Source organism: Penicillium odoratum (genome assembly GCF_028828045.1).
Source record: "Penicillium odoratum strain IBT 22623 chromosome Unknown utg000002l_segment0_segment0, whole genome shotgun sequence".
NCBI classification, from domain to species: domain Eukaryota; kingdom Fungi; phylum Ascomycota; class Eurotiomycetes; order Eurotiales; family Aspergillaceae; genus Penicillium; species Penicillium odoratum.
This window is the reverse complement of record NW_026643144.1, coordinates 2864369-2888107: the sequence shown is the minus strand read 5'-3', so window position 1 is coordinate 2888107 and position 23739 is coordinate 2864369. Positions and strand designations below refer to the sequence as shown.

The window sequence follows — 23739 nt, the reverse complement described above, 5'->3', positions numbered from 1 at the left end:
CACTTCTGGCAACCAAGGTTGAAACCTTAGAACATTCGAAGTCCAAATGTGGCTGAAGCTAAGCTCCACTGCCCAGAAGCTAACAGGAATATATATCGTCAACTCCGATTTAGCCGATCAAAAACATTTGAACTGTGGAAGCACTTGAGGTTTTCAGACATAGTTCTTCATCTATGTTCTCAATAACATTTAGTAGCACAGTTATCGTTTCCAATTAATTGTTCTGTGGTTCCATGTCTCCACCAGCCTCAACAATTGAAGGTAATTGATGCTCGAAAATTGGTTTTGACAACTGGAGATGTCAGGAGTCCGCAATTGAACATGCAATTTCCAATAATATATTGTGTAATATCCAAGGAGCATAGCATACGTTCAATGTTAGCGGCCACGAGTGACCCCTGACTTGTATGATTCGTCTGCGTACGCATCTAAGGCCCCCTATCTATCCCCAACCCCACTTTCAATGTTCACTCCCGCTCATCGGAACAAATTCGGTAGAGCATTCGAAGGAAGGGAAAATTCGAAATACCGGCCTTATAACTGCATGGCGCCTAGTGGAGCAAAATTAGACCTAAATGTCCATCATTGCTTGTTTCAGGTCCCCTCCGTTGGCATCATTGTCGAATCCAATCAACCGTTAGATATTGATGGGTCCCACTGCAGTTCCCCAAATGACATGCAATGTGGGTAGAGTGATCCTCTTCAACCCCTGGTTTCTAATGGAAATTTCCCAGAGATGAGATGAATCACGAAAAGGAGGCACTCGGTGGTCAAGAACTATAAGAACGGGTAGGTCTCTCTGGTAATGGTCATGTCATTCTCTACCTTCACTCTCATTAATTATTCTGTTGACCGGAATCCGCCATTCTTTTAACCTTCCATTTCTCTTCTCGTTATCAACTTCTGCTGAGCAGAACTCCACAAATATGCCTTCTATCTCGCACTTGTTGTGTGCCGGCCTAGCTGCCACTCTTGCCATTGCGGCCCCGACCCCTTCAAAAGTGTCAGACGTCGTCAAGAGGTCCTCATCTACTTGCACCTTCACCGATGCCGCAAGTGCCACGGAGAGCAAGTCGGACTGTTCCAAAATCATCCTCAGCAACATTGAGGTCCCTGCTGGCAAGACTTTGGCGTTGACCGACCTGAACGATGGGACTGAGGTAAGATCGCTCGTGCTCCCAATCCACAGCCATGCTAAGTGGTATAGGTCATCTTTGAAGGAACCACTACATTCGGTTACAAGGAATGGGATGGTCCCTTGATCAAGATCTCTGGATCAAGCATCACCGTCACGGCCGCCGACGATGCTGTGATTGACGGAGATGGTTCTCGTTGGTGGGACGGCGAAGGTACTAACGGTGGCAAGACCAAGCCCAAGTTCTTCTACGCGCACTCCCTGGATGACTCGACCATCTCGGGTCTAACCATCAAGAACACCCCCGTGCAGGCATTCAGCGTTCAGTCGGACAACCTCGTCATCAAAGATGTCACGATTGACAGCTCGGACGGCGACGACAACGGCGGCCACAATACCGATGGCTTCGATATCAGCGAATCCTCCTACATCACTATCACCGGAGCCGTGGTCAAGAACCAAGACGACTGCATTGCGATTAATTCGGGCGAGAACATCTATTTCTCGGGCGGTACCTGCTCTGGTGGACACGGTCTGTCCATTGGATCCGTTGGTGGCCGCGACGACAACACCGTGAAGAACGTCACTATCACCTCGTCAACTGTTAGCGACTCTGAGAACGGTATTCGTATCAAGACCGTTTACGACGCTACTGGCTCCGTGTCTGACGTGACTTTCTCCGATATCACCCTGTCCGGCATTACCGACTACGGCGTTGTTATCGAGCAGGACTATGAGAATGGCTCGCCGACCGGTGACCCATCCAACGGTGTCACTATCTCTGACCTGACTGTGAACGGCATCACTGGTTCCGTCGAGGATGACGCTGTCGAGGTGTACATCCTTTGCGGCGATGGCAGCTGCTCGGACTGGACCTGGAGCGACGTCGACCTTACCGGTGGAAGCACTAGTGATGACTGTGAGAACGTGCCCTCTGGGGCCTCGTGTTAGAGTTCTGCATGGTACTTTTGCGCTTGAATTGATGAAATTTGGTACTTCGGGTATTTTACCCGGGGAAATCAAACTGCAGCTAACCTTAAGAGGTGTCATCAATTCTTTCCTTCCCGTGAGCCGCGTGTGCAAATGCAAGGATGGTATCTGAAGCCTTGGAAACTGTGATCCACGTGCAATTGACATAGACCATAGACTATATCACTTTTAATATACTCCAAACACCAATCTTTTCCACATAGCCACGATAGTCGTTTGCCTTTCCTTTCTTTCCACAGGAAAGGCGGACAACCGCATCAGTCCGAATCCACCAATCTCAGCTGCGCCGTGCCACCTTGGCAAACCGCCACTTCAACATACGGTCGGGGTGGACCTCGGAACGGCTCGCATGGACCAACAATAAACAATTCAACGCACAAATATCCCATTCAAGGAAAGTGCAGTTGACGAATCAAGTAAATTCAACAAAATGAACAACCGGATCAACAGTAATAAACAGATATGCATGACAGTAGTCCCAAAAGGGCACTGGCGCAAAGTCGAGGAAGAGGTCCATGTCCTCGTTGGTGTCGGACAACTTTTCCATCAATATGATTGTCCAATGAACCTCATGGCTCATTTCCATTGGCATGGAAGAAATTATTCTATTTCCTCACGGATGCGGACCTTGCTTTCCTGTACCTACCAGTTTTGCTATGAAGATAAGTGGAGATTTTTGCGGGGATGTCAGAAGCCAAAAATCAGGAAAGCTGGGAAATCTGATCATTCCTCTTTTCCCTCATTCTTTGTCCCCGTAATAACATTTGAATGATATACACTTTATCTGGTGATGGCGGAAGACAATCAGACCATCTCGGTGGTAGGTTTGAAAGTTTATCGAGTTTCCGGTACACTAACTGGCACTAGGATACGAACATTTATCAGGCCGGTAGCGGCGGTTATCTCAATGACTGGCAATCGTATGATACCTACACGGTGTTTGGGAATGTTCTCTAAACATTTAGGGAAACTAGCTCGATCGGTTCATTGATTTCTCGAGGTTTAATGGAAAATGGTCGTCGGTAAGTAAACCGTATTGCTATAACGGGCGAAACTGACGAGAAATAGTTATCAAACACTCAGCAAGAAAGGATACTTGTACGATCAAATGACAAAAACATGACAATGTTTCTCACAAGGTGACAGGATGCCCTCGGATGAACAAATGTTCGATTCTTATGAAGCTGGGTATGCCAATTCATTCCGGAATCCCAATCCCGATTAATAATGATCGAAAAGACACCTTGTCGCACTCGTCTTAGAGTCAGACAAGGCAAACCCCCTATTCCGTTCACCTATCGGAGATAGGCCAGCGCATATCCTCGATCTTGGCACGGGCAAGGGTAACTGGGCAATGTGAGTAAAACGAGGCTATTCCGGATCGTTACTAATCCATACAGTGATGTCGCCGACATGTATCCCGAAAGTAAATCCACGTTAACGAGTTCAAGCACCGACACTGACAATTCTTAGCAACCGTTCGTGGTGTGGACCTGTTCCCACCCCCTGTAACCTGGATGCCCCCCAACTGCGTATTTGAAGTAGACAACGCCCTCGAAGAATGGACATGGCAACAACCATTCGATCTCGTCCACATGCGCATTATGATAGGATCATTCGATCCTAGTGAGTGGAACAAACTCTACAAGCGAATCTACGAGTATGCCACATCACCATAACCCATGACCCAAAAAAATTTCTAACCAAAAATAGCAACCTACGCCCCGGAGGCTGGATCGAACAACTCGAAGCCTGTCCCTGCATCGATAGCGATGACGAAAGTATACCCGCAGACAGCATTCTCCGAAGCTGGTTCCCGAACATGAAAGCATGCGGCACAGCAGCGGGTCGAGACGTAATGATCCTCGACACAATGGCGGATTCAATCCGCGCAGCCGGATTCGTCGAAGTACACGAGAAGCCTTACAAATGGCCGATCGGAGCATGGGCACGCGATCGCAGATTCAAGGAAGCTGGCATGATCAATTTCCAGCACTGGATGGGCGGGATGGAAGGGTGGTCTATGTGGCTCTTGACTCTTGACTAAATTCGGATCCCCATCGCCGTGGACGAAGGATGAGGTTCTTGTTTACGTTGCGAAGATGCGGGCTGAGCTGAAGAATCCGCATTATCACGGTTATCAGCGAGCGTAAGTTTAGGCTTGGTGATATTGCTGGGCGTGCTAACGGGTTTTCAGGCGACGAGTATGGGCGCGGAAGCCGTTTGAGGGTGAGCTTTCGACACCTGATTCGATGGCGCATTCATGAAAACCTACTATGCTGGAGAATCGGGAGATATAGTGTTGATCGGATATTGCTGCTGGATGACTACCTTGGAGTTGCTGAATTAAATGTTTGGTATGCCCTTTGACTGTACTGGAATTGCCCCGGATGCTTGTTTTCGTTGGAGGTTGTGTCAAATTGCTTTTACCAGAAAGTAATGTAGTTTGTGAAAGAAAGATAAACAGGATTTAGAGCCTCCAGTGGTAATGAATAGAGTTTGAAGCTTGTTAAGGATCCCTTGACTCACCTTGCAGCTTAATTCTGGTGTTTTCTAGTCCGATGATTGGTCCATCGCGAGGAATGCTCGATCCTTGACATCATCGCAAATCATCAAGATTCCAGTTCAGACAAAAACGTGTCTTTACAATCTTTTCATTTTCCTCTTAACATTTACGCAATTCGCGATGCCGGACACACGGAAGAAGATCGCCATCATCGGCGCTGGCGCTGCAGGGATGGTATGTGCTCAACACTGAATCAAGAACATAACCTAATATCGAAACAGTCATGTGCGGCCAAATTAGCAAATCATACGGATAAATTCCAAGTCACGATGTTTGACACCGACTCACACACAGGTGGCCAAGCAACTTCAATCACGCTAGATGAGTCCGCCCACGGAGCAGGCTGGCTTAACGACGGAGTGCAAGGCGGTTCCGCCATTTTCCGTCACACGTTTCGCTTCTTTCACCAATACGGGTATGAACCTCAGCCAGTCCAACTGCAAGTCTCGTTTGGCAAAGGGGCAGACGATTTCTGGACGAATGTGTTTCCCAGTCCCCTTGTCGATCGCCATTCTCGGGAAATCAAAAAGTTAGGCAAGGTGCTAAAGTGCATTAAGTACATGATGCCAATCCTGGGAATTATGCCGGTGAAGGTGATCCTGCGCTTGTTTGGATTCAGTCGCGATTTCAGCAACAAGATGGTCTTGCCGCTGTTGGCGTTGTTTCTTGGAACGGGGAATCAGACTCCGAATGTGTCGAGCGTGTTGCTGGAGAGATTGTTTGATGATCCGCAGATGAGGTTGTGGAATTATGATCCAGACACCTTGCTGCCCAATTTGCCAGTGATGTATACATTCCCCAATCTTGGGGACTTTTACAGGGACTGGGCTTCGGATCTTCGATCTAAAGGGGTGGATATTCAATTGAATTCCGCTGTGAAGATAATAGAACGAAACAATAAAGCTGTTGTGTTGGAGGTACGAACAAAATCAGGTGATAATAGCGACTCATTCTCGGAACCATCGACTTTCACCTTTGATGAATTGGTTCTCTGTTGCCCAGCCGACGAAGCAAAGAAACTCCTCGATCAGCAGGCCACCTGGCGAGAGAAATGGGTATTGGGTGGTGTGAAATTCTTTAATGACATCACCATCACCCATTCAGATTCAGATTACTTTCAAAAGATCTTCGAGACGCAATATGATCCCACATTGTGTGCACAGCCGACAACCAAGGAAAGGAAAGACCAGATTTCATTTGCCGAGCAGCAACCTGCCTGTCAGAAGGATGGATGGCTAGGATACCGACCCATGTATTACACGCATTCATTTGCATCTGATCCAGACAAGATTGAAATGGGATTCGACTGCACAAACTACCAACACCAATTCCGTGATAATATAGGCGCAGGTAGTCCACCACGACCCCTGGACGAGCATGTCTTCCAGACTATCTTCTTGAATGACCAGCAGCAGGATCTCTGGACATGGAATGATATCGATCCGGCGAAGATCATTAGCCGGAAATGGTGGCACCAGTTTGGTCATCGGTGGCAACATTATCTTCGTGTTGTCCCTGGGATGATGTTCATTAACGGCAAGAATCGAACTCATTATGCCGGTAGCTGGACTATGGTTGTAAGTACATTAGTATCTTGAATATTTTCTATTCGCTAATGAATTTAGAATATGCACGAAATTGCTTGCATCTCTGGTATTGCAGCTGCTCACCAGCTGGGTGCACCCTACGAGCCATTTGATGACTTTGCCGAAGATTTCTTTGCAAAGTATCTACTGGTTTGTCATGGAGCGCGTTATAAACGAGGAAAGGAGAAGCTAACTTGAATCATATATGGGGGACTCGTGTATAATATCTAGAGGACATATCGGAAACTCTCTATCTCATGGTCTGTCTTGTTGGAGAACTCATCCTGGAGCTCCTCTGCCTCGGTCAATTGTCTCGGAGATCCGTAAAGCCGATCACGACGACGGTTTTCCCAAACGTAAAACACGTAGAGGCAAATTAAAAAGAAGATACCCAAAACCAAGCCAGACATGGCTGCTTTTATACCAGTCTAAATTTGAATTAGTAAGATAACACAGAACATGAGATTCGAATCAATGACTCACGGGATACGCAGGCTTCTCAGAAGGAATGAAGAACTGAGGACCGACGATATTTCCAACACAGTATGCCACAAACATCATGGCGCTGACGGTACTCTTCTTCGTGAATCCAGCGACGTTTGAACTGATGAGACTCAGCGATAGAGGAATGTTGGCTGCGAACACTGCTCCGAGGGAGAGACCAGTGAGTCTGCCAGCACGGTTTTCATCATCCAGCTTCCAGATGAGAGCCATTCCAATAACGGAGACTGAACAGTTCAAAATCATCATCGGGATTCTGCTGGAGCGCACAAAAGTGGCAAACCCAGATGTAAGTAGAAGGAAGACGAGTTGGGCCGCTCCAATAGGCATTTGCATGATGAGAGCCTTGAGGTTGGAGAAACCAAACCCGGCAATGATAATAGACGAGAAACTGGTGATACCACCATTGCAGAGATTCACGCAAAGGGTGTATAGCACAAGACACCAAGTCTGTGGGTCTTTAATGGCCATTAGGACCTGGTTCCACCGGAACTTACCCACATCCATAACACCAGTCTTATTGGTAAGTGTTCGCTGTATAGCAATTGTTTTCTCGGTCGGGTTGAAGAACACCACCTTGGCTGGGGAATCCGGCAGGAAGGCTGCTAGAACGAATCCATAGGCAGATGTGACGGCACCTAGGATGAGGAATAGCAACTGCCAGTTATTAACAGTATTGTTCTTAATAAGACCAATGCCGTATGCGACCAGACCGCCGATGATTGATGCAATGGAGTTTCCAATGAACCAGGCTGCCTGTCTCGCGGGCTGTTCTTCTCTCTTGTAGAACATTCCTGTGATCATGGCAAATCCAGGAGCAATAGATGCTTCTCCGACTCCTAGGAAGAATCGGGCTGCCATTAGTCCACTAAATGAGGTACAGGCGGCGTGGCACATCAGAATTCCACCCCATATGAAAACGGCCAAACTCAGGTATTTTCCAAGCGGAAGTCGTACAATTAGGTAGGAGCTGGGCCAACTCCACACAAGGTATCCGAAGTAGAAGACGGCTGACGACCAGTTATATTCGGTGCCTTTGAGGTGCTGGATGAAGTGGTGGTTAGAAAACATTCAAAGAAACAGTGTGATTTAAAGAATGAATGCTTACCAGGTCCTCTGTTAGTCCAAATAGCGTTGCCTGACTAAGGGCCAACTTGTCCATATATTGAAGCATGTAACAGAATCCCATGAGAGGGATGAGACTAGATCTCTGTTAGAACACATTCCTCGGTAAGTGAGATTGACACTTACAAAAGGTCAAGTTTCCAGAGAACCTTTCTTTCCATCTGTGGAGTGACATGTGTTTCCAGGACTTCACCAAAATCCACATCTTTGGCTGCAGGGTTGGATCGGACCTTCAATATATCGAGATCAACTGGCGGTGGTGGTTTGTTTGACATGTTGAATTTTGGTAACTAATGAGAATGATGAAAATTTGAAAAAATAATTGAGATGAGATGGAATTGTTTAAGTATCAAACTTTGGAATTTTCTGTGAATTGAATTGATTGAGAATGTGATCCCCAGGCGCTACCACAGTACATAAAGTTAACAAGGAAGCAGTGGCGAAATGGGGACCCCCTCTATGCCCAGCACATCGTATTCCACGGCCAATACTATGACACATAGAGCAGGCTCATACCCACCGACCTTGGCTATACCCTCGGTCATGCACCAGGAAGAGCAATTTGCGAGCAAGCGGCTTCAAATATCGGCAGTCATACGCGACTATAAAGGGTTTCGGAAAGGTAAATCAACAATGCTCATACGCTTCACAGAGATAGAGTTACTTCGCCCCGCTTAATGACAACTGTGTGTTCCTGGGCAAGTCACGGAGATTAGGGCCCATCGGCAGACTAGCCAATTAGTGTTGTCCCGTCGGCAATCAGCCCTCGGACCTCCTCCTATCGGTGACCCATTTACCTATCAGAAATTGATTAAAAGTCATGGAACCCCGCCGATCTACCATAATTCGAAAGCTGATAGTCAATTCATGTGTCATACTTTTTACCCCACAGATTGAAAACATGGGGAGACCCACCATCGCCGAAAGAGATCAAACGTAAACTCTCAAGCTCGCCAAAAACATCTTTGGATCGGCAAACGCCTTCCGATAGCTCCATTCGTCGGCAAAAACGTTATCCGATAAGTTTCCGATATCGATAGGGAAATGCTGTCACCCATGTGATGACCCCTCATTCTATTAAAACATTGGTAGCCCTCGAAATTGACAGAAAAATTTCTGCCAATTTTGAGCACAAGCATATCCCAATATGAGCGTCTCCGCCGTCCAGCTAGATAGCGTCCGAGCATCCGTAGATGCTGCATTGGAAACATTGCACGAATCCTTGCGAAAATTGAACCACGAGGTGAATTATTCGCTAATCTTCCCACGCGCCGTTCATTAACTCAAACTTATCGCAGATCTGGTCGCATCCCGAACTCGCCTACCAAGAGCACCATGCCCATGACACCATCTGCGACTTCCTCGAACAACAAGGTTTCACCGTTACTCGCCATGCATACGGATTGGACACTTCATTCGAAGCCCTCAGCGGATCGGGCGGGCGTTTGATCAATTTCAACGCCGAGTACGACGCGCTCCCCGATATCGGTCACGCCTGCGGTCACAATCTTATCGCGACTGCCAGTATTGCCGCATTCCTCGCTTTATCGTTCGCATTGAAGAAATACGACATCCCGGGACGGACCCAGCTCCTAGGAACACCGGCCGAGGAAAACGGTGGTGGAAAGGCCAAGCTGATCGAGGCAGGGGCTTACAAGTCCGTGGATATTTCTCTTATGGCGTAAGTTTCTTCCACCGGAATGCTCGATACCTTCTCTAACTCCTCCAGTCATGGTGGACCTGAGAAAATGGACTCAGAGCCCGCGGGTGACTACGTCGGCATTGCCGGAACCCTCATGAACGCACGTAAGAACCTCCACTGCGAGTTTAAGGGTAAGAGTGCGCATGCTGGTGGGAATCCGTGGGCTGGTGTCAACGCCTTGGATGCGTTGGTCACTTCGTATAATAACGTGGCGGTGCTTCGTCAGCAACTCATGCCGGAGCAGCGTATCCATGTTGCTTTTACGGATGTGCCTAAGGTGGCCAATGTGATTCCAGCGTATACCAAGGCGTTCTGGCAGGTTCGAAGCCCGACATTGAAGGGACTTAACACCCTTGTGGCCAAAGTGCGCAACTGCATTGAGGCTGGTGCTTTGGCTACTGGGTGTGAAGCAACGATCACGGAGTGGGTCCCCTCTCCCTTGGCTAATTTCTGATTTAGAATGTGCTGACTGTCTTTTTTTCGCAGGGATGAGCTCTACACTGACGTGCGGTTGAATGACACACTCTGCGAGAGATATCAGGTCCACATGGGCTCATACGGTCGAAATGTGTTGAAGCGGTCTGAAAAGGTCATTACTGCATCATCGGATATTGGTATGTTTCTTTAGGGTGCTGTATATTTAAAGTGTGCGGAACTAATCCTTGAACAGGAAACGTTAGCTATGTTACACCTACTCTACACACAATGTTCGGCATTCCCACCAAGGACAACAGCTTCCCTCATCATCCCAATTTTGCAGCCGCGGCGGGTACTGATGAAGCCCACGCTGAGGCAATCATTGTTGGGAAATCATTAGCCTTGATCGGATATGATATGGTCAGCAATGATGAGCTATACGAGACGGCACGTCGACAATGGCAGGAGGAGATTGCGCGTGATGATTAATAGATTGAAGATGTATATTAAAACATTGAACTGATATTCATACCTTGGATACAATTATTACTTCAAGTGCTTATCACCCTCATCCTTGGAGGTGCTCAAGTCTTTACTCAAGCAATGTAAACGACTAGTGCAACTGCCGCTGTCAATCTTGTGTGATCTTAAACCTAATTATGTCATGCCTGACAGATCGGGTGTCAGGACCCACTTTCCCACGGCTTATCGGCTTGGCTCCAGGTTTCTCTCTCGATGATTCAACTCTCTCCCCTCCCCACTCAAGCCGATGTCTGTAGATTAATCCACTGGATCTAGCTAGAGGTGGGGGATCGTGTCTTCATGTCTGGAAGGAACGCGCCGCGCTCAAAGAGTGGTTAGTTATTCCCTCCACATCCGTTTCATTCCCTCCGAGATCGCGACTAATCCGACTCTGCTCCACTCAGGCTGCAGCACCTGTCGGCGGCGCAAGGTGAAATGCGGCGAAGAACGACCCGTCTGCAAGCGATGTCTGAATCTTCATCTCAGCTGTGAATGGGGCGTTCCCGTGAAGCGTGGCCGCAGTGCTCAAATTCGACATCTTCAGCCCGCCCAAACGGCCCCGGATCAGACGCTATGGCCGGCGTCGGAAGCTGGTGATGGGGTGGTGGACATTTCGCCCGACGCGCTCCTCGATGGCTTCTCACCAATATCATGGCCTGGCGATACAATACCGTTGGAGCCTCCACACGTAACATCTTTTTATCCGCCTGTCGCCCCCATCCGAATAACAACGCCCCTCTACCCCCCATTGGGCGGCAACGAGATCGCATGTGCGAACTCTCTCACACTCACCGAGCATGACCAAAAATACTTTCAATATTTCCCCTCCTCGTCCATTGTCCATTACTATATGAAAGGATGGGATTGGAGTAGCCTGGGTTATCTTTACCAAGGTCCGGCTGCTACGAACAAGGTCATCATGCGAATGATCCTGGCCTTGTCCGCCAGCGACATGTATCGCCATGGATTGGCGGTCAGATCGCCAGGTCGGCCGACTGCTGAAGATCATGGGCGTTTTCACTATAGTCTGGCCGTTAAGGAGTTCCGGCAACTCCTGGAGACCCCCCGGAGGCAAGTCTCCGTGGCCGAGCTCGAGATAATATTTGCCACCATGTTCCTCATGGTAGTGTACGAATGGCAATTTGGCAACTCGGTGCGCCATCTACAGCTTCATCTCCACGGAGTTCGGTCACTGCTGGAGTCTCACCCCCAGCTTTTCCGCATCAAGGACGTCAATGATGTGTTCTTGACTGCTGACGACGATCCGACATCCCTGGAGGATGCGGTCGCAGCAAAAGTTTCATTTATCCCAGAACAATTTCTTCTATGGATGCTGTAAGTTTTCCATACTTTACCCGCTCCGGCCCTCACTCACATGTAAAGGTATATCGACACTAGTTCCCGGCCCATGGGCCTGACGGAATCACTTTATGATTATGTCATGCAATCCAATAATCCCGCGTTACATCCAGATCATCTTCATCGATGTGCTCGTCTTTGGGGACGATGTTTCTGGGGCAAGCGATATCCAGACCAACAGGTTTTGGATGACATTGAAAATTATCGAGCTCTGGAGTTACTACATGCTGGTTTCACCTTACGCCACCGGACCTGGAAGGTGCTGGTAGACTCTGGGTCTGCTCCCGATACCGCCGAGTCACTTTTCCGTGAGATCATTTCCACGCGTGATGTATGCTTCAATTCAAAATCAAGTAAACACTTGCAACTAACAATGCTAGAAATATTCTGACCTGTTCATCACCGCCAAATTCGCCGGAGCCGTTTCCGCCCGACGCACACTCAACACAATATACATGGCTGTTTGTACATTTCATGCCCAAATCCTGGCTCACCGTCGGCTACTTTGCGTAGACAGTTTACCGGCAGCTATCCATCGGCAAGCCACAGCTGGAATCATAGATATTGCCCGCAAGCAGTACGCGGCCGATCCCCGACTACTACGACGTCTACACTGGTCTCTCCTGATGGCCGTTATCGAGACGGACGACGCTAACCAACAAGTATGGCTCCGACAACGCCTTTTCGAACTACGAGGCTTCCACTCAGAGTACGTTTGGGCCAACGAGATGGCCGATGAGGTCCTGGCTCGGCAGGACGTGAGCCAGGGCTGCTACGTGAATCTTGCCGAGCTACTGCTCCAGCGACTTCATTCGCCATGACGCCTGATGCTTTTGTATACTTAGCCGTAATGTCTATAGAACTATTAATGTGTGGCATTGAAAGTCACGATACATGATAAATGCGCATCCGCTTCAAATTCCTCAATCATGGACTATTCTCCAAGAAATACGCATCGTACGCGACCTCCCCCTTTGCCCGTGTCGCCCGTCCAACAATCACCCGATCATTCATCCACTTGTATTTATCGTGACCGGTCTCAATACGAACATGAAGATGGAACCAATACTGACTAGGATCAACCGGCCCACCCTCCATAAGCGCTTTAAGCACCTCAGGCGGCCCAGCCCGTGTTCCCTCCGTGCTAGCAAAGATCAGTCTATACGCATAGCCAGAACAAGCCAAAAATCACACTTACCGAATATAAATGAACGCTCCATCGTCGCTCTTAATCACATAATTCGTGTTCACATGAGTAGTCTGATCCTCTTCCACAATCCTGTCATACCATCAGCATCAACCGTTCCAATTGAAAATTAACCACATACATGAAATCCGCCCCTCCAGGAACAACCTCCCCCTTCAAATGCGGGCCACTAACCACCCCCGACATGATAGGCACACAACGACGCCGACCGTAGGGCCCATGTCCGATCTCCATGGGTGTATCAACCGCACATCGGAGAGTGAAGAGGTGGCTCAGTTTAGGCGGAGGTGAAATTGTGTCCATGGTTGGATATTGATATGAGGTGAGTTAGAAGGTAGATCTGATTTGATCTGCAGTTTGGGGTTGGGGGTTTAATTAACTAGTTGGAATTCTCCCCACACCCGGTGCTTTCCGATCCCACAATCCCACTAAGTAGTGGGTGAGTGGGTATTCGGGGATGTATGGATTACTTTAGTAGACTTTTAGATGGCTTTTATATGGGTCTGTGCTTTTTATTAAGTCCATCTTTGAGGATGGTTCAAATGGTACGGAGTATAGGACTTTTTATTCAAAAATTGTTGAATGATTGGGATTAATGTGAATAATGTTTCGAGATCTAGTTCAGCCGAAGAAATACCGAGTGTTGACATCATCTAAGCTTCATGTACTCATTGCTCCACAATTTTGCCGCTTATTCCGGTTCTACTTACTATCAAGTTTGATGCTTGACGCAATCTGACTTTGAGGTGACATTTCAACGTTGGAATGTCTTGAAATTGTATTCCTGTTTTGTCTTACTTGGTTTTGAAATGAATTAAGAACTTGAAAATTATGTAAAATATCCACATCAGGCTTATCTAAACATCAAGATGAAAGCCCCCGTTTCCAAGTCTTCAAAACATCAGAAAAAAGGAGAGTCTGAGGATTATCAGGCCCTAAAACTCTTGTCTGTCTAGCGACGCAGTCTTCAAGTATATCGACAGCATCGGACATTCGGCCTAGAGACAACCAGGTGGAAGCGAGATGGTGCATACTTGTGAGAGTATCAGGGTGGTTATCCCCGAGATTCTTCTTCCGGATTTCCAAAGTTTGCGTCTGAATCTTCTCGGCCTCCTCGTGTCGACCTCGACGGTTATATATCCACCCAAGGTCGTTCATATATGTCAGATGATCAGGATGGTCCTCTCCGAGCTTCGTCCTGCTCATCTCCACCACCTTTAGCTGGAGCTCCTCAGCCTCCTCATACCGGGCTTGATTCCGTAAATTCGACGCCAGGGAAGCCATGCTTCCTATCGTATAAGGATCGTCATCGCCAAGCCTCATCCTGCTCATGTTCACGACTTGCACCTGAATCTTCTCGGCCTCTTCGTATCGCTCTTGATACAAAAATTTCAAAGCAAGGTAAGACATGCTTTTTATCGTATCAGGATGGTCATCACCGAGCTTTTTGCGCCTTATCTTCATCGCATGTGACTCTAGCCTCTCGGCCTCCTCGTATCGCTTTTGGTCTGAGAAGATCAACGCGAGCTTGCTCATTTGGTTTAGTGTATCAGGATGCTCATAGCCGAGTGACTTTTTGCTCAGCTCCAACACCTGCACCCCGAAAGTCTCGGCCTCGTCAATCCGGCCCTTGGTATAGTATGCTGAGGATACCAGAGAAATACTATCAAGTGTCTTTTCATTCCCTTCGCCCAGTAATTTCATTCTCTCTTCCATTGCTTTCGTTGCCATCTCTATCATATCGGCGTCGTGACCGCTGGTCAACGCATAATATGCACATTTATGAAGCAGCGAAGCCCAAGCTTTCCGAGACTCCGGCGATAGTGACTCAGGTCCTTGTGACATTGCCAATTTGACATGTGGTAGGAGAGATCGACACTTCTCCCAATTCTCATACTCACCAGTCGGAAACTCATCGTAAAGATTCTGGACAGAATTCCCCTTCCATCTTTTTATGTTGCCGTGAGCTTCCAACCAAATTCGCGTGGCCAGTTGCACCAATCTATGCATCGTGATTACCATGCCATCCCCACTAAGAGATATGAATGAGTAATCTCTGAGTGTTGCAATGGAATCTTTGAAATCATCAATCATAGCAGATTCCGGGGTCTTAGTCTTATCCTGTTGCGTAGTCGACCTCGGGCGTGCTCTGGCGAGCTTTTTGGCCCGGTCTAGAAATCCTCTCATACGGCTTGGGCTTGGGCTTGGGCTCGGGCTTGGGTTGCAGCTGCTTTCGTCTCGAATCCGGAGAAGTTTCTCTCGAATTTCTTGTCGGTCGAAAAAACACATGAGAGAGAGCAAATCAGCTGCAGACGGTTTTGTCCGTCGAAGATGGTTAAATGAAATTTGCCATGTGACTAGGATAGAGTTGTTCGCTTCCCAATCCCGATATGCAAGATTGGCTTCTTTTTTAAGGAGTATCGTGGCATTGCGGTCACCCTTTCGGAAGTCCTCCAGGTATCGTGACACGGAATATAGCGGTCCGAGGTTTCTGATATAGCTTGCTGCCTGCACAATGGCCAGCGGCATACATTCGAGCTCATCAACTAGCTGTGCGCTGTCTTGACTTTCTTCAAGCTTTTTGTGAAGAAGCTCCAGTCCTTCAGACTTTTCCATTGGGTCAATTTCGATAAGATCTCTGTAGTCGACGATTTTCAAGGCAACATCTCTGGACCGGCTTGTGATGATGATATCTCCTTTTAGACTGCTAGGGAGGTATTGCAGCAGTGGCTTTGTCATGGTTTCCCCCGGACCCGTCGTTTGGCGCTTAACAAGGAGCTCATCGTCGTCAACGTTATCAAGGATGAGAACCCACTTTCCTTTCCTCTCATCGCGGAGCCAGTCTTCGATTAGCTCAAGTACGTTGGTGTTAGGATCCCGACGGTCAGGAATTTTGACCTGGTCAGCTATGTCTCGGAAGCTTTGCTCAAATCGAGCTGCGCTGCTTCCATGGACCCAGAAAACCCATGTGTCGGGTGATCTGGATCGTAGCCGATATGAGTACTCGATAGCAAGTTGCGATTTTCTTCGAAATATTAGCGACATGGATTGAGGACTTTTGCATTTAATACTCACCCGACACCACCAAGGCCGACAAGCGCTATTCTAGACCCTGCAGCTGAACTTTTCTCCTGGATCCGACTTAAAAGTTTGTCTCGGCTGACAAAATCTGCATCACGCTTGAACGGGACAGTTGATAGAGGAATTGGCGGTGTCTCCGGTCGCTCTGTTGTGGCAAGCAGCTATTAGCCAGTCGGCTTGGGCCTGCTCGTCTTTGAGGTCCTCAACCTTACCACGGTAATGTATTTCTGTCGTGAATGTGCCGTTGTTGATCCCTACTTGAGCCCCATGATTTATTCCGGAGTAATTTATCGCCGTCATGATGTAGACCACCCATTGACTTTAGCTCGAGTGAAATTTGGCTTGCTCAGCTGAAGGAGGGGCATGGGCATGTCTTGAATCTCACCATCAGGTGACTTAGCGAGTAAACATCCAGTCAGAATATGATTGGCTGCAAATCTACATTGATTTATGTTGCGAGTTTATTCAGGAGCACTCATGGAGGAGGAAGAATAGGTGAACGTAGGTAAAATCAAGGGAAAGTGCTACTATTCTCTTTCTGATTACCTGACAGACGGAAGAAAGATGACGAGGAATCAGGGGATATGTAGCCCAACTAGTCCCAATTTGGAGGACACTATCAAACGCCAGCCCTGAATGCCTCAGGCTCCAACCATCTTGGTCACGAATACAGAGCGTACATATAGTGGCTGGACAAAAGTATTTGCACCCCATCCCGGTAAATGTGGACCTGAGGGTGCACATACTTTTGTTTAGTCACTGTATCATGTCCGGGCTGTGTTGTTTTCTCTCCCACAGAGAAGACTTACATGTGCAACTCCCACTTTCCTCTACCCTAGGCTGAAACCCTTTTTACTACCTTACATGTCCCAGGGCGCCGTTCTAAGCAAAAGACCGAAGTCGAAGCGCATACTGTATAATGTCCCTGGCGCATGAGGTCTCCAATTTCCTGAGAGTGATGAGTCTGTGCGCAAGAAACGCGCCGAACGAATGCAGAAAAGCGCCGCTCTTGCAGGGCTTTTCGTGTCGGATGTGAATTCAATGCAAGCGAGATGAAGAATCCGAGGCTTGGGAAAAACCCTGATCTTGGGCTTACTACACTTGGCAGTAATTTATGTGGGGGACATTGTGATTGGTGTTGATTTGGTACGGGCTCACTCTACTCCAGGCACGGGCTTGATGATGGACTGAATTGACATTTGCATGATCGAGTGGCGCACACTCTTAGCCATCATATGCAGTTCATGCAATTCGAAATGATAACAATATTTCAGGCTACTATACGCACTCAAAACTGATATCTAGGTATTTTGGGTGTCACCTATTCGTGGATAGGCCAAAATTCACAAGCAATTTTTTGCAATATGTGCGATTTCGATCTATGCTTTCAAAATACTATCCAAATTATCTTTGGCGCGAGCCCCTTCTACAAACTTTAACACTGACATCTGAGGGTTCCTGAAACGTCCACGGATCCGTCGGCGTTGTCCTTCATTGAACTAGTCTCACCACGCTAATGCAGGTAACCCGGCCAAATATCCCTCAGGGTTCCATTTGCCGGCTTTAGCCTGCAGAACCGTGGATTGGTCACTTCGTCACGGATCCGCCCGACTCACTTTGTTCAGTATTGGTGGTGGCTTCCTGGAGATCCGGTGGCACTAACCCAGCAGGTACCCAGTACAGATCCATCGATTTAGCCGCCCGCCTGATCCGAACCAGAAATGGCAATCACAAGACTAAACATGCAGGGTTCATACTCATCTCAGCACGGAGCGTAGACCCCCACGGCCATCTCTGAAATGCGGGGAGATTGTCAGTCCCGCTGCAGAAATTGCCCTGAACTTGTCCGAAACACTGAACGAGATCTAGGAACTCCCTCCGTGTCCGCGGAGTGTTCATCAGTCTTCTTCTTTTGGAATAGTAGAACAGTGCGGAATGAACGGCCTTACGGACCGGGACGTCGTTGTCATGAAGCCGGCGCCAGGTTGATGCCTTATGAGAGAATATAAAATGAAGCCATACTCATCTGAAATTGCTCATCAAGTCCCTCAACAACTACAGTAGTCTACAACTTGGATCCCCTCAAAATGTCTGCTGCACTGTCTTACCGAATCTATAAGGGTGCTCTCCTCTTGACTGCCTTCTTGACCGCCGCTCAGGCACAGCAAGTTGGCACCTCAACCACTGAGACTCACCCATCATTGACCTGGTCGAAATGCACGAGCAGTGGAAGCTGCACCACGCAGAGTGGTTCAGTCGTCATCGATGCCAACTGGCGTTGGGTCCACAACGTTGGTGGCTATACTAACTGCTACACTGGCAATACCTGGGATGCGACGCTCTGCCCTGACGATGTTACCTGCGCGGCCAACTGCGCACTGGACGGTGCCACATACGAAGCAACCTATGGTGTCACTACCAGCGGCGATGCGCTTCGTTTGAACTTCGTCACTACTGCCTCGCAGAAGAATATTGGATCCCGTCTGTACCTGATGGAGGATGACACGACCTACCAGATGTTCGATCTGTTGAATCAGGAGTTCACGTTCGATGTTGACGTCTCGAACCTTCCCTGTGGATTGAACGGTGCCCTCTACTTCGTCGCTATGGACTCCGATGGTGGCATGGCTCGATTCCCTACGAACGCAGCTGGAGCCAAATACGGAACCGGTTACTGTGACTCTCAGTGCCCCAGAGACCTGAAGTTCATCGATGGTCAAGCCAACGTTGAGGGCTGGACTCCCTCTACAACTGATGTGAACTCGGGTATTGGTAACCACGGTTCCTGCTGCGCAGAGATGGATATCTGGGAAGCCAACTCGATCTCAAACGCGCTCACTCCTCACCCTTGTGACACTGCATCCCAGACTATGTGCGAGGAAGATGCTTGCGGTGGCACTTACAGTTCCGATCGCTACGGCGGCACTTGCGATCCTGATGGATGTGATTTCAACCCCTACCGCATGGGCAACACCTCATTCTTTGGTCCTGATAAGATCGTCGATACCTCGTCCGTCTTTACTGTAGTGACTCAATTCATCACAGATGACGGTACCTCCTCGGGTACCCTGAGTGAGATCAAGCGTTTCTACGTGCAGGACGGAGTTACTATCCCCAACTCCGTGTCCACCATCAGTGGTGTGAGCGGTAACTCTATCACCACGGACTTCTGCACGGCCCAGAAGACCGCCTTCGGTGATGAAGATGTTTTCGCTACCCACGGAGGCATGGCAGGTATGAGTGCCGGTCTTGCCGAAGGCATGGTTTTGGTCATGAGTCTCTGGGATGACCACAACTCCGACATGCTCTGGCTGGACAGTATCTACCCGACGAATGACACCTCAACTACCCCCGGTGCTGCCCGTGGTACCTGCGACATCTCATCTGGAGACCCGGCTACTATTGAGACCTCTGATGCAAGCGCCTATGTCATTTACTCGAATATCAAGGTTGGCCCTATTGGCTCCACCTTCTCCTCCGGCTCCAGCTCGGGCAGCTCTTCAAGCACTACTTCAAGCACTACTTCAAAGACCACGTCGACATCTACAAAGACTACTTCCACGTCCACCACATCCACCACTTCCACAAAGACCACTTCCACTTCGACCAAGACTAGTACCACGAGCACTAGCACCACCGGTGCTGCTCACTACGCGCAGTGCGGTGGAATCGGATGGACTGGCGCCACCACCTGTGTTAGTGGCTACACCTGCACTTACGAGAATGCCTACTATTCACAGTGCCTGTAGGCACCAATGACGAGCGAGGCTTGACATGACGAGAGGAAGATCTTGAAATTTGACACTTAGTGATTTTTGTTTTCTTTCTGTTTCTTCTTGATTATTGCTTTCCCTGTTCCCGAGGTCACTGCCAGTAGAGAATATTTTGCGAACTCAGATAATTTCCAGAACAATACATATCTATCTGAGTTAATTTCCGTTCAATTTCTTTAGATTTTCCATAAAAACCTCTGAAGGCTAGTGGTCACTTTTGGGCGTCCATATCCCGAGGTCTGCACGGGTGCTTAACGATCCCACTGCACCCCGCACTGTCAATGCAGGGAAAGTAAGCGCTAACGTCCATGTAACCTGGTGGGGGCGTTGATAGGTGGCGTAGGAATTCTCCGACTATTGTGGCGCTTCTCTGAAGGGTCAGGCTACTTTATCAATATATGCTAACTACCACGCGGAGAATGCTCCGACTAGTTTAAGCCATTTTCTCATTCTGCGCGGTCCTTTTGAACCTAACAACTCCGTACATGAAATAAGTATACAAAAGTAAATCTGAAGACGAAGTAATCTCAATATAGTGTTAAATACTGTTGCATATTTGTGAAACTATGCTAGGCCGACTTTGGGGCAATTCAACTTGAAATGGCAGTTTATATAAGAGCACTGCATTGTATGCTTTAGAGGGTTTAATTGGACGGCTTTATTATGAGTTTTTTCTTCCTTGGGACTTTTTGAATTTCAAGCTATGATTGGATTCTTGTAGAAGCATCAAGATTGGATTGTTCCTTGGGTGAGCATTGAAAATACCCTTGTCTCTCCATCGAGAGTGGCAACATACCCTATTTGAAACTTGCATGGCAAGGAGACTAGTCCCAATTTAGAGTCATCGAAAGCAAGTATCATGATTCAACGACGCCATTTCACAAGGTTGAACAAGACCCCGGAATTTATACGGTAATTACTATATCCAAATCTCTATCAACATCCAGCAAACTCTATCATTTCCACAGAAGCCCAAAATAGTAGCTCCCACCCCAGGCTCAAATTCATTGACCCTGAGCATTGACTACCGGGTTAATCATCACCCCTCCAGCTTCCACATCTGGTATAAAGCTCTGTCAAATCCGAATTAGGAGCCGGCTGAAGAATCCAGCCTATGAACTGTTGCATAGAGAGTACAAACGTCTTGCCTCTGAGATACAGTTTCCTCAGCCTAGTTGATCAATGGTTCATAAAGGGTTTGCCTGCCCCACTGTCCAAATGCCAAATCGCCTCTGTGGGGATGATGTAGTCTCCCACAGCGGCTCTTGACTGTCCCACAAAGCCCTCCAGCCATAAAAGGAGCCTAGTCCCCTGCGCTGAGAGAGAGCGGAGGCGAAAATACTCACGTTGCTTTCCCTCTGGTCGTCCCTGTTCAACCGAGCCCTGGAGGCACATTGAAAGTTTCCACGATTCCATCTCCTGTGGATATCTGGGTATAACAAGCCAGCAGTCTACACTAGCACAATCATTCATTAACCCGGAAGTGCGACATCATGCCATGTCCGGGTATCATCATCCTCCTAACTCACCCGCGAACAAACTAATATAACCAAGGAAGGCATCGCGGTACATTTCGGGATGGAAAAAATCATTATCGCGCGGCAGAGCTCAGGCACGATGTTTATGTTCTACCGGAATCAAAAACAGGTTACCGTCAGACCAATTTCCCGAAATTGAAGCTCAAGTGCCTACCCCGGCATCGTGGGGAACTCTCAGAACCGGCCGGGAATGGGCGCTGCCGAGCGGGGCTGGTTTGAGGTTAAATAATTATCCGCTTCCGCGGGGAAGTGCTTCTCCGGCAATCTCGACATGACGACAAGCCGTGTGAGACATTGAAAAGCGATGATCCGAGTATGGTCCCATGATCAATTTCGGTGAGGGATTTGGGTAAAGTGTTGACCTTGGAGACGACATTCAGGTCAGTCTTTGATTCAGTGGGATTTGGTAATTCAGTAAATTGGCCAAAAATGACATCATAATTTGATATTTCTGTAGGAAGTTGCACGCTAAATTCAACGAAGCTTCCATTTGCTATGGAATGTTCTTTGTGCAACTAGTTTCAACGACCGAAAATAAACGTCAGGGTCCATGGTCAAAATAAGCATTTATTGGGACTCTATGATTGGATCTCTAAGTGGATGCACAAGGGTTCGTACTTTGGATGCAGCCAGTTGACAGATCGGCACCATCGGCAGTCGATCGCCTAACGCTGTTAGTGACGCGAGAGTGGGGTGTCTAGATCTATATCCAAGTTGTGTGAGAGGCTGATGAAACTTACGGCTACCTTTAGGTTAAGCTTATTTGAAAAGTGAAAAGTATGATTGAATGATCATTTTAATCTCATTTGGATGTAAATGTAATACACGAGATTGAACATAAAGGACATGAGGATAATCGGTCGCTAAAATCACAAATGCAATGCCAGTGGGTTTTCTAATTCAGAAAGCTCCTACAGGGAGGACTTCTTCTGGCTGCGCTCGAAAGAGGACTTGGGAGGCTCAGAGTTGGGGTGGGGGTGGTGCTTCTTCAGGGCCATGGTGACGTTGTACTCCAGGTCGAGGGTGGCCTTGGGGTCGTCAGTCTTGGGCTTGAACTCAACAACGAGGTCATCCTTGACAGCGAAGACGGAGTCAATGTCGAGGTGAGGGTCGGTGCTGGGGTAGAGCTGGTTGATGACAGTGGCGTAGTCGGGGTGGGTGATCATCAAGTGGATGTGAGCGGGACGCATGGGGGAACGGTCCATGAGTCTGAGGAGGACACCGGCGGGACCGTCGGTGGGCAGGGAGTAGGCAGTGGGGTGGTAGCAGTACCAGTAGTACTCGCCCTTCTCGTTGGTGCGGAACTTGCCACGCAGGTTGTTCTCAGACTGCTCAGGATCCTGGAAGTCGTACAGAGCGTTGGCGGAAGCCTGCCAGATGTCGAGGACGGCGCCCTTGATGGGGGCACCAGTCTCCATGTCCTTCAGGACACCGTGCATGTAGGTGACCTGACCGTTGGGGAGGGGGTTCTGGATGATGCTGTCACCCAGCTCACGGAAGGGAGCGTTGGGAGACCAGAAGGGACCAAGGATAACGTTGGAGGTGGGGGAGAGACCCTGCTCAGTGACGATCTTGTTGGCGATCTCATCAACGAGGGACTCCAGACCAATCACATCACAAATACGGTGGCACTCGTTGCGAATGGGGGTGCTGATGGCACCGATGGTGTTGATGAACTCAACACCCATCATCCACTCAGCGGGAGTGAGCTCAACCTCACGAGCGAAGTCGTGGATGTGGCGGATGAGGGAACCCAAGATCTCGCGAGCACGAGGAGGGGTGTTAGGACCCATGGCATTAACGACATAGGGGGTGAAGTCGGGGTCCCAGCGAGGCGCGGCAGACATGATGGCGGTAGTATAAAAAGTGGATATAGAACCTTGTTGGTATAAAAAGATGAGGAATGGATGAAGAAGAAATAAAATCAGAGAGGATCGACCTCTTTATAAGTTTTTCTCTCAACCATGGGAACTTTCCCAAAGAAACTTACCCCGGATGACCATTTCGGCCCATTCCAGAGGTTCAACCCCGGACCGCACGGTCGGCAATGAACGGATGAGAAGAAAATGTACAAATCGGCAGCCACAGATTGCCAACTCCCGTTCTACCGGGATTAAGTTTTTCACAATGCCGGCTTGCCACATTCTACATCATCCGTGGTTTCTTTAACTCAATGATCATTGTAACCAATCAGACTATCTCATTCAATTCTAGGCAATCCGCTACGAGCGGTTATG

At 48.4% G+C, this 23739-nt stretch overlaps 11 protein-coding genes across 11 annotated transcripts; 8 read left to right on the top strand and 3 right to left on the bottom strand.

The window, feature by feature from the left end:
• Positions 1–926: 926 nt before the first annotated feature.
• N7520_003101 (glycoside hydrolase family 28 protein) lies at positions 927–2086 on the top strand (the record flags this gene model as incomplete). The annotated part of the gene is made up of 2 exons (XM_057137036.1): positions 927–1160; positions 1208–2086. The coding sequence occupies 2 exons, from the start codon at positions 927–929 to the stop codon at positions 2084–2086; spliced, it is 1113 nt and encodes a 370-aa protein (XP_056999722.1).
• Positions 2087–2915: 829 nt separating this feature from the next.
• On the top strand, positions 2916–4172 carry N7520_003100 (class I SAM-dependent methyltransferase; the record flags this gene model as incomplete). The annotated part of the gene is made up of 9 exons (XM_057137035.1): positions 2916–2945; positions 2993–3045; positions 3091–3147; positions 3194–3223; positions 3272–3313; positions 3365–3481; positions 3526–3551; positions 3599–3785; positions 3839–4172. 9 exons carry the CDS (start codon positions 2916–2918, stop codon positions 4170–4172), a joined length of 876 nt encoding a protein of 291 aa, XP_056999721.1.
• Positions 4173–4227: 55 nt separating this feature from the next.
• On the top strand, positions 4228–4392 carry N7520_003099 (uncharacterized protein; the record flags this gene model as incomplete). The annotated part of the gene is made up of 2 exons (XM_057137034.1): positions 4228–4274; positions 4323–4392. 2 exons carry the CDS (start codon positions 4228–4230, stop codon positions 4390–4392), a joined length of 117 nt encoding a protein of 38 aa, XP_056999720.1.
• Positions 4393–4811: 419 nt separating this feature from the next.
• N7520_003098 (putative flavin-containing amine oxidasedehydrogenase) lies at positions 4812–6475 on the top strand (the record flags this gene model as incomplete). The annotated part of the gene is made up of 3 exons (XM_057137033.1): positions 4812–4865; positions 4913–6268; positions 6317–6475. 3 exons carry the CDS (start codon positions 4812–4814, stop codon positions 6473–6475), a joined length of 1569 nt encoding a protein of 522 aa, XP_056999719.1.
• A 29-nt stretch (positions 6476–6504) lies between these two features.
• Positions 6505–8178, bottom strand: N7520_003097 (uncharacterized protein; the record flags this gene model as incomplete). The annotated part of the gene is made up of 4 exons (XM_057137032.1): positions 6505–6705; positions 6761–7822; positions 7887–7980; positions 8030–8178. 4 exons carry the CDS (start codon positions 8176–8178, stop codon positions 6505–6507), a joined length of 1506 nt encoding a protein of 501 aa, XP_056999718.1.
• Positions 8179–9050: 872 nt separating this feature from the next.
• Positions 9051–10059, top strand: N7520_003096 (M20 family metallopeptidase; the record flags this gene model as incomplete). The annotated part of the gene is made up of 3 exons (XM_057137031.1): positions 9051–9146; positions 9202–9584; positions 9633–10059. 3 exons carry the CDS (start codon positions 9051–9053, stop codon positions 10057–10059), a joined length of 906 nt encoding a protein of 301 aa, XP_056999717.1.
• Positions 10060–10310: 251 nt separating this feature from the next.
• N7520_003095 (uncharacterized protein) lies at positions 10311–10511 on the top strand (the record flags this gene model as incomplete). The annotated part of the gene is made up of 1 exon (XM_057137030.1): positions 10311–10511. One exon carries the CDS (start codon positions 10311–10313, stop codon positions 10509–10511), a length of 201 nt encoding a protein of 66 aa, XP_056999716.1.
• A 333-nt stretch (positions 10512–10844) lies between these two features.
• On the top strand, positions 10845–12724 carry N7520_003094 (Zn(II)2Cys6 transcription factor; the record flags this gene model as incomplete). Its single annotated transcript, XM_057137029.1, has 4 exons — positions 10845–10878; positions 10949–11879; positions 11943–12234; positions 12284–12724. The coding sequence occupies 4 exons, from the start codon at positions 10845–10847 to the stop codon at positions 12722–12724; spliced, it is 1698 nt and encodes a 565-aa protein (XP_056999715.1).
• A 106-nt stretch (positions 12725–12830) lies between these two features.
• On the bottom strand, positions 12831–13413 carry N7520_003093 (DUF3237 domain-containing protein; the record flags this gene model as incomplete). Its single annotated transcript, XM_057137028.1, has 3 exons — positions 12831–13047; positions 13102–13182; positions 13232–13413. 3 exons carry the CDS (start codon positions 13411–13413, stop codon positions 12831–12833), a joined length of 480 nt encoding a protein of 159 aa, XP_056999714.1.
• Positions 13414–18278: 4865 nt separating this feature from the next.
• Positions 18279–19940, top strand: cbhB (putative 1,4-beta-D-glucan-cellobiohydrolyase; the record flags this gene model as incomplete). The annotated part of the gene is made up of 1 exon (XM_057137027.1): positions 18279–19940. One exon carries the CDS (start codon positions 18279–18281, stop codon positions 19938–19940), a length of 1662 nt encoding a protein of 553 aa, XP_056999713.1.
• A 2473-nt stretch (positions 19941–22413) lies between these two features.
• N7520_003091 (putative catechol dioxygenase) lies at positions 22414–23349 on the bottom strand (the record flags this gene model as incomplete). Its single annotated transcript, XM_057137026.1, has 1 exon — positions 22414–23349. The coding sequence occupies one exon, from the start codon at positions 23347–23349 to the stop codon at positions 22414–22416; it is 936 nt and encodes a 311-aa protein (XP_056999712.1).
• Positions 23350–23739: the final 390 nt, after the last annotated feature.